The following is a 17,333-nucleotide window of genomic DNA, read 5'->3' on the forward strand; positions in this document are numbered from 1 at the left end:
TGAGAATTCAACTTTATTCCACACATATTTCTCACAACTTATAGCTAATTTTATCTTCGGTCCATCTTACAATCCTTCCATAAATACTTTATGACCTCACTTTATTAATGAGTTCTGAGTACCTAAAAAGTTTCACAAAACATCCATCCTCAAATTCTCATTTTGTCACACCCAACATGAGTATTAATTGCTCCTTTCTCAACACCTAAATCCATATAACAAAACCAATAGCGAAATCCACCTATATTACCTACAATATTTTTTATCAAATCAAGACAAAACAATTAGCTTTGAAAATACTAACAATGAAATCCTCTTGTTGAACAATATTGTCAATATAGTACATTTCTTAGAAAATTAGGTAAAATTTTTTACGATCATAATGCTCAAGAAATAACACAAATATAAAACATAAATATGGACCCAATAGTTGTTTTTATCATCAACTAATGCACTTAAAGAAGTAAAATGTCCATTCTACCACGATCCAGTTAGTGATGGCAGATGTAATCAGAATCAACATGCTCTCACCAGAGCAAATGCTTCAAATTTTCAAAAGAACAAGTGTTATTTTATTCGATTTTCTTTCACAGCATATTTCCATTGCAAATAAAATGCTTTCAATATAAAGCACGTAAGAGCAAACATAAGATCATAAGCAAATTTATCAAAGTTAATATTAGCTTTATCAACATCAGCATAAGCATGTCAAATAAAAAATAAAGTAATGATCAGTTAAAAAGGCAGTAGCTTGGATGTATGAGAAGATACATCATATGCATGAACAGGGAAGTTTGATTTCAAGAGGCAGGATGCCATGCCAAATCCCATAGCTCCAAGACCAATGAAACCTATTCTTTGTAAGACTTTTGGCATGGTAACAAGATCATTGGCCAACTCCACAGGGTTGTAAGACTGCTCCTTGGCGACTTCCCGCAAATTCAAACCAAATGTTTTTTCCCAATTCTAATCAAGAAAAAAAAGTTACCATTATGATTTTAAACACTCACTAATGATCAAACAGTCTTAAAGATTCATCGAGTAAATAAAATTGAAATCCTATAAGACCACAGCCATCAATTTGAGGGGGAAAAAAACTGACCTCTGAAGATGCAGAAGCGCCTTCTTTATCTCCAATTGAACCTGAAAGTTGGAGCCATAAGAATGAGAAGGTTTTCAATGCAGGATTATTAAAAAAACTGGTAGCCGGTTACTTTAAAGGAATGTTTCTCGATATAATTGTTACCATTTATTAATCCTTGAAATGCCATTGCTAGCACTGGGAGCGGAAAGAAGAGTTTATTGGCCAAATCCATCACAAATTCCTTGAATGTCGCACCAAGAATGATCAGAGAAAGAAAGAAAATGCTCCATACTCAGGCACAAAGCCAACAGTGTAATTATACATTACATGTGCAAGAAGAAAAGAATAAAGAGCCACATAAATGCTGAGCTTAGCGCATTTTTATTATTTAAATGATTATCAAAAAGATTAAGCTGGATGGTAACCAAAGCCTGTGAATAGTACCGTGAAATGTATACATGTTAAGAGTGCACCTATGAACATATGCATGGCGACTTTGACAATACAGTTGCTATATTAATACTCTAATTCAAATTTGCATCTGTACCTTGCATATCAAAATTAATACATCAAGAGCAACGTGAATGTGGAATTTAGGAGGAACTTTCTTAAGAGGAGAAACTCTTTAATTTTCTCATTAAGTTAATACAAACAAATAACAAATATATATACAGCTAAGACTAACTCTTATACGATAGAAGGGAAATTCAAATCATCATGACAAGAAGGAATGAAATAAAAAAAAACAATAATGGATAATTAAGGGAGAAAATTTCTCCCCCTCAAATGTAGCAACAGACCCACAATTTTCTAAACCATGGGTGGGACTAAGTGGTCCACGGTTATATGCATATCAACAGTGAACAAAGCAGTTTTATTGAAATTAGGCACAAAAAAACAGCAGAGAAAAAATGCTATTACAGAAAGAGGTCAACCTTATGACTCCTTACCTTAATTACTAAACTTTTTAACTTTTACCACATAATTGCCCATCATTACAGAATATCTTAGCATTATGAATCGTGTCTAGATCTAAGTTTTTAAATTTTAGCACAAAAGTACATAGGAGCATTCAGAGTTTCGGATACCGGAGTTAACCACTCTCCAAATGACAATGAAAATTCAAATTTCATTACAAAAATCAAATAGAGATTACAACCAAAGACACTCGATACTAGGAAAGAGCAAAAAACGCAACACAAACCCAATTAGGACTTAGGTATAGGGTAGTGGTGCTATCGTTTTAAGAGAAATAGCAAGTATTGAGGAATGGATGGTCGGAAGGCAGCAATGGAAGGCAGCAGTTGGCTGTCGAATGGCTGGAAAGTAGGGGGCTGCGGGGTATGGTGAGGTGGCAGGGCGTTGGAAGGGTGGGGATGGCTCACAGCAACAAGGAAGTCAGCTAGAAAAGGGAGGCAGCAAGGTGCGAGGTGGCTGAAAGGGATGGCAACAAGATGGGAGGTGATTGGGTGGTAGGCTGCTGCAGGAAAACAGCAAGGGGTTTGTTTTTCGAGTAGCTGCAGCAAGCCACAATGACAGTGGCAATAGACGGAATGTTGTAGGAAGCAAAAAAACAAGATATACACGCCACCTTTAGATGACTAACAGCTAGAGAACCTTCTCACCTTTAGATACAGCCCTACAAGAGAGAAATAGGGATGCCCACAGCTATCCTAATAGAAGTACAACATATATATAGTTAAGGAAAATAAAGGAAACATAAAAACTCGCTAAAAATTAGAAAGAAATAGAAAATGGGCCACTTGGTTCAGTTATGTCATTCGCATGAACCAGGGCATGTGCAGTCCACTTCTGTTCCTATCACAAGAGACGCACGTGTCAATCTCCTGGGATTGGGGGAGCTTTGCACTTATTCGTCAAAGCTTTTGTGTGTGTTGATGGTGGAGTTGTTGTAACCTCTCTGGACTGACAATCTTCGACTGTCACCATAGAAACACCAGGATCTCACTGTCGACTACACCGTCTTGCAAAACACCGGAGGACTTTCTCCACTTATGAGCAGCGATCTATATCAGTCCAACCTTTTGAGGGTACGCTACTAGATTAAACTGGGACTGCATATCATGTATATTATATTGAATCCTCCCAAAGTAACCATATGTTGGCTCAACCTGATCTAATGCGAGGGCAGCCCGGATCTCCTTGAAAGGTGGTGGTCATAGAGGTAAACTATCGATCAAGAAATCCCGAAACTCTCTCTGCAATAGTCGGCATGTATCATAAACTAGATCTCCTGTCCCATTCTCATCTATGATCTAACGTCGCAAAACTGACCTTGCAGGCGCTTCTCTACTGGTAAAGGCACCCATAAACTCGGGCTCCACATAAGGTAGAGGTCTAGGAGCTTGTCATTCTTGGTGAAAGAGTAGGTGTTCCTGAACCAGTTATGCTGAGTCCAACAGTCAAACAATCATGGTCTCTCCAATAAGATGTGGCAGGTATCATGGGCACCACGTCGCACCAAATCGGATCCTGCAGCTGACTCCCAATCGAAAACTCCACGAGGCATTTCCTATCAATGTTAACTATGTTCTTCCTTCTGAACCACAACATGGAGTACGGTTGGAGTGCCTCTGAGTCATAAGGCTCAACTTATCCACCATATGTGTAGATGCCACAATCTTGTTGCTTCCTCCACAAATGATGAGAAGACTGCATACATTTCCCTTTACAGTACAACGGGTGTTGAATATGTAGTGTAGTCATTGCGCTCCCTCAAAGCCTAAATCTGCAGGACCAGTCGAACCACCATTATTTCGCACTCCTACAGTGGAAATTGATACTCACCATGTTCTTCAGCCGCCTCTTCGTCACTCACTTCCTCCTCCGCACACTATTCGATGAAGGACACAACTCGGCAAGTAAGATAACTAGAAATGATGTATCCAAAACCATGACATCTGAAACATTTCCTAGTTGGGAAGGCAGTGGCGGTCCTACTCTTCTCAAGCTTCTCACTTATATTGCTTTGTCCTACTCTGAACTAATCTACTCCACTCCTCGAGGCGTGTTTCTCCTAAGATCTCCCACTATGGGTGGATGGCTGACTGGTGGTAATTGCATGCTCTACTCTGTTACCTCCACTTTCAATGCTAAGGTCTGCATGTCTCATAGTGTCCAATAGGTTTGCAATTCGACCACAGTACTAATGGTGGGCATCAAGCCTCATATGTACTTGATTATGATGTGCTCCTCTGGTTCCTTCAGCTCACACTTCAACTTAAGATGCATAAATTATGTCGTATACTCCACTGATAGCTCTTTCTGTTGTAGATAGTGAAGTTTCAAGAAAATATTATGGTGATAGTACAGGAGTAAGTATTGTCGTTGCATCGCCTTCTTCATTTTCTCTAATGAAATGATTGCCCCCTCCTCTCTATCTCTCCCTCTTCAGATTGTCCCACCACAAAAAGGCATTCTTTTTTAGCTTGATGAAGGCGAGCTTCACTCTTTTGTCATCGAACACCTCCTAGTAATCAAAGATCCGCTCAACGATCTGCATCCACTAGAGAAAATCATATAGATCTATTCTCCCCTGAAATTCTTATAGATCCGCTTTCAACTGGTCCTTCAAATTTAGGCTGCATCGCCTTCTTCATCCAACAAATGCTTCATCTCTATATCTTCCAACTGGTATCTCATCTTTGTATCTTTCATCAAGAACTTCATCTTTGTATCTTCCAACATGCACCTCATTTATGGACCTCTTCTAATACTATAACCCAAAGCGCTCTGGCCGATCCTCCTCTCCATTGAAATCATCCCTACGAAAGGGATTCAGATGGTCTTCTTGCTCTCCTCTATAGATTTCACCAGTACGGTCAACGGTGATCCCACACTGGATCCTTCCCTCAATGGCATCAAGCCATTGTAACACTTGGCGAAGTAGATGTTGAATGTCATCCATGATAAATTCCTTATCTGGTTCCGGCAGTGGCATGGTTAAGGCCTGGGTGTGGATGGGGGGGAGGGAGGATGCTAGAAACACTATGATAAGACTAGGATTATGTTGGCTCTGATAACAAATAATACAAGGGTTCACCCAAAATAAAAATGAAATGCAACTTTTATTATTGAAATAAATTAAGAGATTACAACCAAAGACACTCGAAACTAGAAAATAGCAAGACACAACATAAACCCAACTAGGGCTTAGGTTAAGAGTGTTGGTGTTACGGTTTTAAGAGAAATAGCAAGTATGGAGAGTTGGATGGTCGGAAGGTAACAATGGAAGGCAGTGATTGGTTATCGGATGGCTGGAAGGTGGGCGGCAGCAGGGTATGGTGAGGTGGTTCCAGCAGGGATGTGGTGGCAACAAGCTGGGAGGTTGCTGGAAGGGATGGCAGCAAGATGGGAGGTGGTTGGGTAGTATGCGGCTGCAGAAAAACTGCAAAGGGGTTGTCTTTGAGTGGGTGCTGCAAACCACGGCACGGTAGCAGCGGAGGGAAGGCTATGGGAAGCATGGAAACTAGAGATGCACATCACCCCAGGATGAGTTACAATCAGAGCACAACTACAAACAAACAAAAAGTCAAACAACACTTCCTTCTCGGTTCATTGAGTTCAGTCCCCGCTCAGGATCTGATAAGTCAATGCCTTGACTTAAAAAATCTAGTAGAGTAGATGCAACTCTTTGGTATATTCATTTCACACTGCAGAAAACCTAAATCCCAATGGTTCACTTTTAAAACAAAATGGTTAGAGATTAAGGTAGATTACAATCACTAAAAATTTGAAAGAAATCAAAAACAGGCTACTCGGTTCAGCTCTATGCCATTCACGTTAACCTGAGCACGAGAGGTTTCCTTCTGTTCCTGTAGCAGGAGACGCCCATGTCAATTTCTACAGTCAACCTTTCGATTGCCATGCAGGTTCCTATTACATGAGTTATGGGATTCTACTCCTAGAGTCTCATTGCAACGTAGGGCATATCCTGATGCCTGGAATACTTCATCCATGCATCAAATCTTATTATAGCAATGAATTAAAAAATTATGTACCATAACATAACAAACTTCAAATGCATTTTTTATGCATTTTTTGTAAACATTTATAGTTAACATTTTATCAAGTGGATACTGCTCTTTATTCGTGACTGGCTTAACCAGGATTGCAGCTACTTTTGCAATTCCTATTCCACATTCAGCTTATACTCAGCTATTTATACCATACATTCAGCTTATCCGGGACTGTAACATTTTCCGTATCGTGCATAGTGAAAGCATTCATAAACAAGAATGCTATAAGACACGTAAAAACAATTGTCCTAAATAAATTTGTAGTTTTGTAGATTAAAGTTTTATCCATCTTTCTGAGACTCTAGTCAGTGCCCAAGTATGAAACTTGAAGCATTTCAGGAAGGTATAACCACTTTTCTTTGCCCTAGAGCTGCCATTTAGATTTAATGCATATCTGGCTTCGTTTAGATGCATGCTCAATTATTGTAATATCCATATTTACTCCTGATTTAATTAAGAGATTTAAATTCTTCAATGTAAATTGAATTCAGTTTTCTTTCTATTCATTATCCTTAGTAATAAAGCATTTATGTTGGAAAGTCAGCTCCACTAAAACAGTTGCATGTTTACTCTCTGTATATGTAGCATGAATAGCAAGAAAAAGTATAAAAATTTATTTCATTAAATATTACCCTGAATATTAAATTTGCAGTAGAAACCCTAAACCTTAAATTCTACATCAGATTATGTATCAAAGTATTATAGAAACTATAAGCTAAAAAACAAAACTTAATCGATTAATGTTTCGTTCACCATTGCACTATGCCGCACATTGCACAGGAGTCCTCTCATAACGCCTGCCACCCACTTTCATGGCTCATCGCACCTAGTCACTATAGCTATGGCTCATCGCACCCACGCATACAATAACACCCTTGGTCTCTCCCACATGTCATTGTTGCCCAATCCCTTGGGCTTGTCCTCTAGCCGCCGCATTTGCTTCATCCTCCTTGCTATCCCACATGAATTCCGCCATAGTTTTTGCTGCTTCTCCTTCCTCAAATCCATGTGTACAACAACATTTGAGCCCGTTTCAAATCACTAGCACATATTTGTTCGCGTTCAAGCTTCAATGTCAATAAATATCTTGTGTCGTTGATATATTCAATGGTAGTTTGTCTCCACCAGCTTACGTGGATCACAGGCTCCATTAGAATTCCCTTATTTCTTTGCCCATACCCCTAACCCCCACCACTTATCGGTGATTGGTAGAATAGAACCCGAGATGTTTCTTATTGATCCAAAAAGGGGTATGAATACCCATTACAGAATATATCAGTAGGGAAACAAAATAAAAATAGAATAAAGGAATAAAGAGAAGAATTAAAACCAAATAAAAGTAATTAATACAGAATTATAGATTAATAAATATTCTAACATTCTAATACTCCACCTTAAGTTAAAGCATATATGTCAGTCATGTTCAACTTAGATTTAAACTCATTGAACAATGATCGAGGAATGTTCTTTGTGAGAATATCAGCCAGCTGGCCACTAGACGGCACAAACGGAACACAAATTTTCCCTGACTCGAGCTTTTCCTTAATGAAGTAACGGTCGATCTCAATATGATTGGTGCAATCATGCTGGACAGCGTGTGAGCAATGTTTATGGCAGTCTTGTTATCACAAAACGACTGTAGGGTAGCGGAGACTGTCATACATAATTAGTGGAGTATAATGTGTAACCAGAGAACTTCACAAATTCCGAGAGACATGGATCGAAATTCGACTTTCGCACTACTCCGAGCAACTACATACTGCCTCTTACCTTTCCATGTGATCAGATTTCCCCACACAAATGAACAGTACCCCGAGGTAGATCACCGATCATGGATGGACCCAGCTCTGATACCATGTTAGAATAGAACCCAAGATATTTCTTATTGATGCAAAGAGGGATAAAAATACCCATTATAGGATATACTAGTAAGGAAACAAAATAAAAACATAATAAAGAAATAAATGAAAGAAAATAAAAGCAAATAAAAGTAATTAATACAAAATTCTATATTAATAAATATTCTAATATTATAATAGTGATTGCAAGTGTCACCGTGTAGGATCCCACTCATGATTCATCTCTTCTAGCACCTCTCTGCTATAATCTTGATGTCTTACTTTTTAAGAAGGGAATAAGTGTGTGTTTTCATTGTTGTAACTATCATTATGGACTCCACGTATTCTCATGTAACCTTGTGATTACAATTTCAGCTTACCTCAATCATTTGTTTTTTCTTTGCATTTTCTTAAATAATTTCTGAATTCTCGTTTCTATTCATTTATGTTAATTCCTGCACAACTGCATGAACATATTTTGAGCAAATGTTTTGCTATACTTTCATCAGTATTTTTGATACTCTACTTAATCTTCCTAATCCTTTGAATAGTAATTTTATTTTCCTTCATTTAGTTCATTATCTACCTTTAATTTCCTGCATAACTAGAAGCGTTGACCTTGCACTTGAGATGATAGGCATGAATAATAATAATGGCGAAGGAACTAGTATGATATTTAAAAAAAAAAGACGGGTAATTATGTGTAAAAGTTATTCAGCACCTCAGGATCAAAATATTTAAGAAAATGCAAAGAAACTCGACACATTTGGAAGATTATTTACATCCAATAAAGTACAAATTATGAAATTCAATATAAAAACACATAAAATAAACAAAATAAAAATGAGCTACATCAGTCCAATTTAGTGGGTATCTAGCTGGAGAAGAAATTAAGCTTATGGATGTACCGTATTTTTCATGCAAGTTCTCAAGTAATCTGTAAAGATATGATCACCAGTCAGTAATTTGGGGATTGCATCCATGAAGATCCTGTAAAATCAACTTCCACGCACAATATTAGAGTTCAAGTTGTAAAAGTTGTTTGTATACCAGGTGCTTTCGGTTCCTACTTCGGCCCTCTCATCCAACCTTTTTTGTACCACTCCTTTCTAATATATTAGCCCTTGGGTTTTATAATTTATCAAATAAAAAGGCAAATAGAATGAATACCATATGCAGTAATATGGTATTCATTATTAGAGATCTAATAAGTAATGTATGATTTATAAGCATCAGAAAAATTAAACATGATTGAACTACCATGAACTACCAGCAGCATTTGAAATAATGTCATAGAGAATTGTTGGATGACAGCCAGCTCTAACACCAAGAAATATTGCTTCCAAAGAAGCAACAAGATGAATGCCTTCAAGCAGAAAGTTAACTGCTCTAATTTTACTGCAAAAAATAGAATAAAACACATCATAAAAAAGTTGCAACTCTAATATTTAGCAGCGAAGGTCTGAAATCAGTACAAAAAACAACAGTAAAACTTCAACTATATAATGATCTCAAAGGCCATGCTCCAAAAGTAAAAAGTATTCAAAGAGGCCTGGTGCGTTCTAATTTTGACAGAAAACAATAAGTACCTTGCAATGCCAACTTCACCCTCAAAAGCAAAAACTTTCTGGCTTACAGCTGTTCAAATAATTCGATGGTCAGATTTGATCTTAAAAGGGAAAAAAGAGAATATTTAATGTGTTTTAATAATAATGTTTCGCTTGGTGATGCTTTACTTCTGCATTGTTTTCACAAAAAAAAAATAGCTTATCACAATATTGATTTGTATGGAAATAAATTCGAAGGAAAATCAATACTCTTTGCACGCACTTGAAAAGGCAGCTCAGCCAAATCAGTAAGAGTAGCAATGAATATATTTTTTACGAGCATAGCATAAAAGCAGTAAAGTATATTAGACAACTAAGTTTCTAATTAAGAATTTTTTCAACAAATATAATTTATTAATGATTATAATGTACCAGAAAAAACAGGATGTGCCTTATGAAGAGCCTCCCGGTCTCCAGATGCAACAACCTGAAAGTTTCACACATCCAATAACATGTCAGATAGACAAAACTAACATACTGCAAAAGAGAACATTTGTTTAACTCTTCAATAGTGAAATATTTGAAAACACTAATATGGTGAAAATATGTAAAAAAGTAAACTACCAAAATAGTCCCCCAACGTACGTGACAAATATAATCTCATAATATCACATTTTCTCTGATTTAATTGCTCAAATAGACAAAAATGATCCCGAATGGTAACTCAAGCACTGAATTGGGATCAATTTTGTGTGATCAAGGAATCGAATTAGAGTCAATTTCGTATACTGTGATCTATCAATTTCCGCCCAAGGGATCACTTGAGATCAATTTTATACAGTCAAAGAGTTAAATTGAAAAAATGTAATAACTTCGGACTAGATTTGTCGAACATGAATGATCTGAGGACTATTTTGGGACTAGTCTTTCTTATATAATATCTCACAATTATCTTGTCTTTGAAATCCTCAGAAACTGCTTGAAATACAAATGCATCAAGAAGGAGCATAATCCCTGATTCATCTGCACAATAAGAAGAGAATTATTGTGTGAGTAAAACATGGAGATCGCATGCCAAGTACAATATTGAGTCTCCTAAAGCCTTTTAATGTCAATGGTTTCATCAAACTCATTATTAGGGGGAAGCAAATCTATATACGATGAATCTAGAATTGAAAATAAAATTTATGTAGAAGAGGAAGTGGTTGTAAAGCAAGTTACTAAACTAGTTTGGAGGTTTCTGAAGAAGCACGTGATACTAGATTGTGATAGAATTGAGAATTTAGTGAGATCGTAGCTATCTTTCTTTAAATTTTCTATCGATTAAGCTAATGGGGTTAAAGGATGTGAGGCTCCTATGAATAAAGTTATATCATTATCCACTCTGAAGGAAAAAAAAAATCTTATGAAAAATATGCATTTAAACTTTAAGTGTCCTCTTTTAAAATTCTGAGTTCGTTTAGTTTTGTTGACAAAACAAGCAAGGTGATATGCATCAAATTATTCTCTACTATGTACATGAAAAACTCATTATCGGCAACCCATTGGAAGAAAAATAAGACTCAAGCTAAATTGTGCAATAGGTTTGAAATGGAAAGACTTTTGCAAAGTTCAAAATTTTCATATTCTAATATTCAACAATGTTAATGATGGTAAATTAACGTGCTAAAAAAGTCTTCATAAATTTGGTAACAAATAAAGGCAGGCCTAGCCAGCCCCCATTTGATGAAAAAATTACAATTTAGCCAAATGAAAGGAAATGCAAAAAAATTTCAGGCCCTTGCCTATGAAATTATCAACTTGAAAAATACAGGTAAAAATAGCATTCATCATTGGGCATGTACTAGTGGTTTCATGTACCTTAGCCCTTCGTTGAGATAAATTTGAAGCATTAGAACTAATCTTTTATACTTTATTTACTCTGCAAGTTTGGTAAACATTTTTTTGCATAATGTATTGTTACCAGCAAAAGAAAAAAAAGAAATGATTTTGCTATCCAAAACACAAAAAATTCTAGGACTGACATTGCTTCAAACTTTTGGTAAATGTTTTTGCATAATTCATAGATGCCTGCAAAACTCTAGATTGACACCCCTTTGGCAACTTTTCCAGCAATTCTAGTTAATAATGAAATTCAGAAAGTCAAAACCACGTTGAAATTGATTGCAAAAGAATAGTAACCGTTTCAATATAGAATCAAGCAAGCATAAACTATGTTTTCCACATAAAATTCTATAAACGTGTCCGGCATGCCTGCAAAACTCTCCTTTAACTTGTGAAGATAACTCATTGACACTGTTGACAGGAGAACAATCACTGCATCTTTACACAACCCTAGAGAAATGGAGAAACAAATTAGTAATTAGTTAGAATAAAAGAAATAAAATAACTTGAGAAAATAAGTCATGGACCTTTCACTGCACCATCCTTCTTGAAAAACACATCATCCATTTCCTCTTCAGAAAACGACACAAACACTATTGACGCATCTGTTGCAAATGGACACGTCCAAGAAGAAACAAATATTAAAAATAATTGTTAGGGCTGTCAAAAAAGCTCGTTATTCACGAATAGTTTGTGTTCGGCTCGCCAGGAAGTTCGTGTTTGATTCGTTCAATAAGCAAACGAGTCGAACATAAGCAATTTTTTTCTCATTCAGTTTATAAACGAACCAAACACGAATAGTCATTTGTTCGATCGTGTTCGAATCGTTATTGTTCGTTATATAAAATAATTTAAAATAATTATATATAAAAAATTCATCATATTTTAAAAATAATTATATACTCTAAAAATTTATCATATTTTAAAAAATTAAATCTATAAATTATAATATGTTCTCCAGGTTCGCCTCTTAGCTTATATTAAATTTTATAATTTCATATTTATCTTCAAGTCCGCCTCTTAGCTTAAATTTTCTTATATTTCTTTTAGGTTTATTTAGTTTCTTAGAGTAAAACCTAGTTTTTTAAGCTTTTTGGGAGTGAAATCTAGCATATTGCCTTTATATTTGAATTTTACATGGATGAGATCTGATATTATGGTTTGTTATGAGTTGTGTTTCGGCTATTGTGCATTTTTGTTGTGATTCATACAAGTTTAAGCATTAATTTCATACAGGTTTAAACTTTCAAAAAATTTTGAACAATTTAAGCAATTCGAACAATACAAACAAATTTGTGAAATTTTGAATAATTCAAACAATTCGAATAATTAGAATAATTCGAACAATTTGAACATTTCAAACATTTCAAACATAATTCTAACAAATCGAACTGAACACGAACAGTAACTACACGAACAATTTTGAACACGAGTCTATTTCAAACACAAATAATTTCAAATAAATCGACACAAATGCGAGCTATGTTCGTTCGTATTCGGTTTGTTTACACCCCTAATAATCGTCTATTTGAATAAATAAATCAATCAATAACAATCAACTTGTATTTGCAATGAAATAAATAGCCTATAAAAATTAGGAAGACTATCATTGTTATACATGAAAATACTTTAAAATTACACAAATTCATCTTCAAACTACAGATCAACACAAGGTAACATTTTTATAACTTCAGAAATAAGGAAGAACCAACATAAACCAAATCATATCTTTAAACTATGGCATCAGAATTTCTGCTTTCCTTATGCCCAAACAACAAAATTTTGTCAATAAAACTAAGCTATTTAGAACCATATTAATTCCATTATGTATTTGTGAAAAAGTACGTCACTTCAAGCTTTACTTGTGCCTAAACAAGATAAAATGGTTGAAACATTATAGAAACCAATATTTTCCCAGCGAAATAAAGTCAAAAGAGTACCAAACCTCTTGCCGCCTCCAATGGGTTCGTACATTCTTCTCCGCCCAACTCGACGAACGCAACCCTCGCCGACGATTCAGTCCTCTGCTTCGATCAAAAGGAAACTCCGTAAGTAACAAAGCAAAAAGTTAGAGAAAACAGCGCAACCAAATGAGATTCGGGAGAATGAACAAAACAGAACCCCTAAGAATGAAGAAAAAGAATAAGCAAACCTCGAATCCTTTGGCTTTGTATCCCGATTGAACGAGCAAAAAAGCAAGTTCCAGGCACAGCCCATCCAATCCAAAGAATGAAACCACACTTCGAGACGCCATCGTAGAGATTTCTGATGCACCTTTGCCTGCTTGCCTTTCCACAACAGAGGGCTCGCAAACACGAAACCTACGTGCACAGAGACCTTCGAACTCTGGGATACGAAAGGGTGGAAGCTGGCATGGCACTAAAATATTATTATTTTATTTTTGACAATTTTTTATTCTTGCATGGCACTAAAATATTATTAGTTAACTTGGCTTTATATGATCCACATGAGTAGACAAATGTCATTTTCACCTTTTCTTTTGTCTTACTTTGTCAATTATATCCTAAAGTCATTTTTAAATGATGATAGCTTTTATATTAAAGTATATGATGCATTTTAATGATTTTTTTCGAATTGATATGGCCTATAATTTTATAATTTATCAAATATTCATGGTTTAAAAAAATATATGCCCAAAAACATATTTTAGATCAACCACCCCAAACTTTCTATTGGCAAATTAGCCATCCTCTTTAATTCATCAAACTCAGTTAAAACCCCAACTTATATATATATACATCTTCTGTCATCCCTACCAGAAATTTTAAACATCTTCCTGTCCATTAGTTATGTCTTGTATGTATATATATATATATATATATATGTATATCAAATTCTCAATGATTTGATTGTGTCATGCATAACTACATATGTTCAATGGTTCAAAAAACCAACTACACGCTTAATTAGTAAATATCAATGTTTTTGGTGGTTTATATGTACTTACTCCTTTATAAAAAATGTAATTCATGATTCTCATATTTTGAGATATAAAGTTTTAAATAGAAAAGATATTTAGGGGTTTTTTAGTTTGCTTTAAATAAAAAGTAATATAAACAATTTATAGAGATATTTGAAATACTTTAAAGTTTGGTTCACAATAAAATGAATGTGATATTTTTTTTACTATTATTTGAATAAGATTGAAAATATTGTATTTCAAAATATTTTTTTTGATCTGGCGATGACGGCGAACAGTTGGCAACAGCAGTTGATGAGCTAGCCAGGCGGCAGCGGCGGGGGGGGGGGGGGAATGGCGGAGCCAGGCGGTCGTCGTCGCCGACGAGTGTCATGCGTGGCAGTGGATTGTGGCTTATCGATAGCATTTTATGATGCAGCTCAAATTCGATATAATTCTAAATTAAGTCAAAATGAACTAAGATCTGAACTTCAAATTCATTCATAATTTACATTGTAATTCTTCATACCACACGCATAAATTCTTTAAATCCTTGTAAAAAAATTGCAGTTCAATATAAACAAAGAGTCCCTTAAATATCATTCTTTCCATCACCTTCTATTTTGAATGTCTTAAGAGTTCATGAGATCAACCTAGAATAAGATTTTGCAAGAATTTTTTTTGTGTTACAACTATCTTTTATTTACAGTCAGAGATGTCATATGCTTAAATATTTAAGTTTGAATATATTCTTCATAGATCTATAATTTTAACTTATGATATTAACAAACAAGCTTATATTTATAAAATACATAAGGTCCTAACTACATCAGAAGTTTCAGAATTCTATGCATACTAAAACAAAAATCTTAAAACACATTAGATGTGGCATTAATGGTTGTAACCATATTTAAACCTTATTTAAATCATGCTTAAACATTAGTCAAACTAAATTTGAAACATGGTTTAACACTAGTTTGAATATTGTTCAAATTATACTCTTTTGGTTTGTGCTAATTATAAATTGATTCAAACTTTTAAGATATGAGGTCAAATTTTAGCACTATATGATGCAAACACTTAACATAGTGCTTATACGTAGAGAGACATTAGACGGCCTAAATCGCAAATAAAAAATAGGGTTTAATGGATAAAATTATTATATAATGTTTTGATATTTTGTGGAAGGGATAATTGACTCATTAAAGAAGCATTTCATAATTCTCAAAATGTGAGGCTAAATTTACAGTGAGTATCCTAAATGCTATGCTTGAAAAAAAAACAATTTAATAACAAGATATTAGCTTCATTAGTATTAAGTAATTGGAATACTCTTTTAAAAAATAGCATGAGGCATTCAATTTTAATATATTATAGCTATTATGATTGTACTTTGATATATCAAATTATAGTTGACTATGTTATAGTTGTTATGATTATTCTATCAAGCATCAAAATTATAATTTGGTATGTTGTAGTTACTATGATTTCACTTTGTTATGTTATGGTTGTGATTATTTTTATATTTATGATTTACATTTTTATAGCTTATTCAATTAAGAACCTCATCCACTAAGTAGATATTTAAAGAGCTCTAATATATTAGAGTCCTACAATAGTAATATTGAATCACAGTGACAAGTTTTTAATGTTGTTATTAAAGATCCTATTTCTTTAAACGATTTAAAGTTCTTTCATAATGAAGGAAATTGTGATAATTTTAATATTTCTGATCATGGTAGAATTTTGATTAAATAGATTAAGAATACTTTTAATTTTTTTTGTTATCCAAGTTAATTCTTAATTTAATCTTGGGTATGTTGCTTATTGTTCTTCTATTAATTTTGATATTTCTAACATTTACATTGATAATAGTGCTACTAATAGAAAATCTCTTTGGATTTCTATTTATTACTATTGTTGATAATATGCATGTTTCTTGGCTTTTTTTTTGGAGATTTTAATTGTTTTCTTAGATTAAAAGAGAAGTTAGAGGTTTGTCTCTTTTGCCTAGTAAGCTTGTGGATTTTAATAATTGCATTTTCTCTACTAGTCTTATTAAGCTTCATAATTTTGGATATACTAATAGTTGGTTCAATAATCAATTGAACAATCCTATAAGGTGTCTTTTTGATAGAGTTTTTTATGTAATTCTTATTGATAATAGTTCGTTTTATAAAATTTTAAATGCCAATTCTTTTGATTATCATTCTATTACTATCTTTTTGGGCTATTCCAATAATTTACATTGCATATTTTGTATAAGAATTTTTTGAGTTTACATCTGATTTTCTTTTCTATCATTACCAAGGCTTGGAATATTCAAGTTAATGGGAATACAATTTTTGTTGTTTTCATTAAGCTTCATAATGTTAAAATTTCTCTTAAATGTTGGAATTGAAATTCTTATAATACCCTTTCTATGCATATCTCCGATCTTAAGGAAAAACATAATTTAATTATGGCAAATTTGGAATATTTGCATCTTTTAGCTGATTTTCTTAAACAAGTTTCTTCTATTAAAAAAAAGTACTATTGAGAGATAAATTTGCTTGAATTTTCAAAGGTGAAGATGATATTAAATATCTTTATCAAATGGCCAATACGAGATATAATCTAATTCTATTAAAAAAAATTAGTTAATGGTAAGTCTATTCAAAGAAAAGAAGATATTGTAAATGAAGTTATCTCTTATTATTTTAGTCTTTTGAATGGTCATAATGAGATTGATGATACTCATCTTTTCTTATAGATCATTTTGTCTCTGTTGAAGATTCTTCCTTTTTGATTCAATCATTCACTGGTAATGATATTAAAAATATTTTTTATTTTATTGTCTCTGATAAAGCCAATGGGCCTGATAGTTTTCCTCTATTCTCTTTAAAGATTGCATGCATATCATTAGTTATGGTTGTTTTGCTGATATTAAATATTTATTTATTGCTTCCACTATTTCTTATAAAGTTAAACATACTACTATTATGAGTTTCTCTAAACAATCTAATGATAAATTCCTTATTG

The 17,333-nt window shown here is 34.0% G+C and overlaps 1 protein-coding gene across 1 annotated transcript in view; it reads right to left on the reverse strand.

Annotated features, from left to right (window-relative positions):
• The window catches only part of LOC110028552, a 187,969-nt gene extending 174,226 nt beyond the window's left edge, over nucleotides 1-13,743 (reverse strand). Inside the window, exons 1-12 of the mRNA XM_020730450.1 lie at nucleotides 13,545-13,743; nucleotides 13,338-13,416; nucleotides 11,920-11,997; nucleotides 11,762-11,842; nucleotides 10,455-10,531; nucleotides 9,941-9,995; nucleotides 9,551-9,599; nucleotides 9,222-9,359; nucleotides 8,870-8,951; nucleotides 1,247-1,325; nucleotides 1,103-1,143; nucleotides 772-966 (exon numbers count right to left, since the gene is read on the reverse strand). Of these exons, the coding sequence (XP_020586109.1) occupies nucleotides 772-966; nucleotides 1,103-1,143; nucleotides 1,247-1,325; nucleotides 8,870-8,951; nucleotides 9,222-9,359; nucleotides 9,551-9,599; nucleotides 9,941-9,995; nucleotides 10,455-10,531; nucleotides 11,762-11,842; nucleotides 11,920-11,997; nucleotides 13,338-13,416; nucleotides 13,545-13,646 (1,056 nt within the window). The 5' untranslated portion in view covers nucleotides 13,647-13,743. The remainder of the gene's footprint in view (nucleotides 1-771; nucleotides 967-1,102; nucleotides 1,144-1,246; nucleotides 1,326-8,869; nucleotides 8,952-9,221; nucleotides 9,360-9,550; nucleotides 9,600-9,940; nucleotides 9,996-10,454; nucleotides 10,532-11,761; nucleotides 11,843-11,919; nucleotides 11,998-13,337; nucleotides 13,417-13,544) is intronic.
• Nucleotides 13,744-17,333: the final 3,590 nt, after the last annotated feature.

Source organism: Phalaenopsis equestris, unplaced genomic scaffold, assembly GCF_001263595.1.
Source record: "Phalaenopsis equestris unplaced genomic scaffold, ASM126359v1 Scaffold000513, whole genome shotgun sequence".
Lineage (NCBI taxonomy): Eukaryota > Viridiplantae > Streptophyta > Magnoliopsida > Asparagales > Orchidaceae > Phalaenopsis > Phalaenopsis equestris.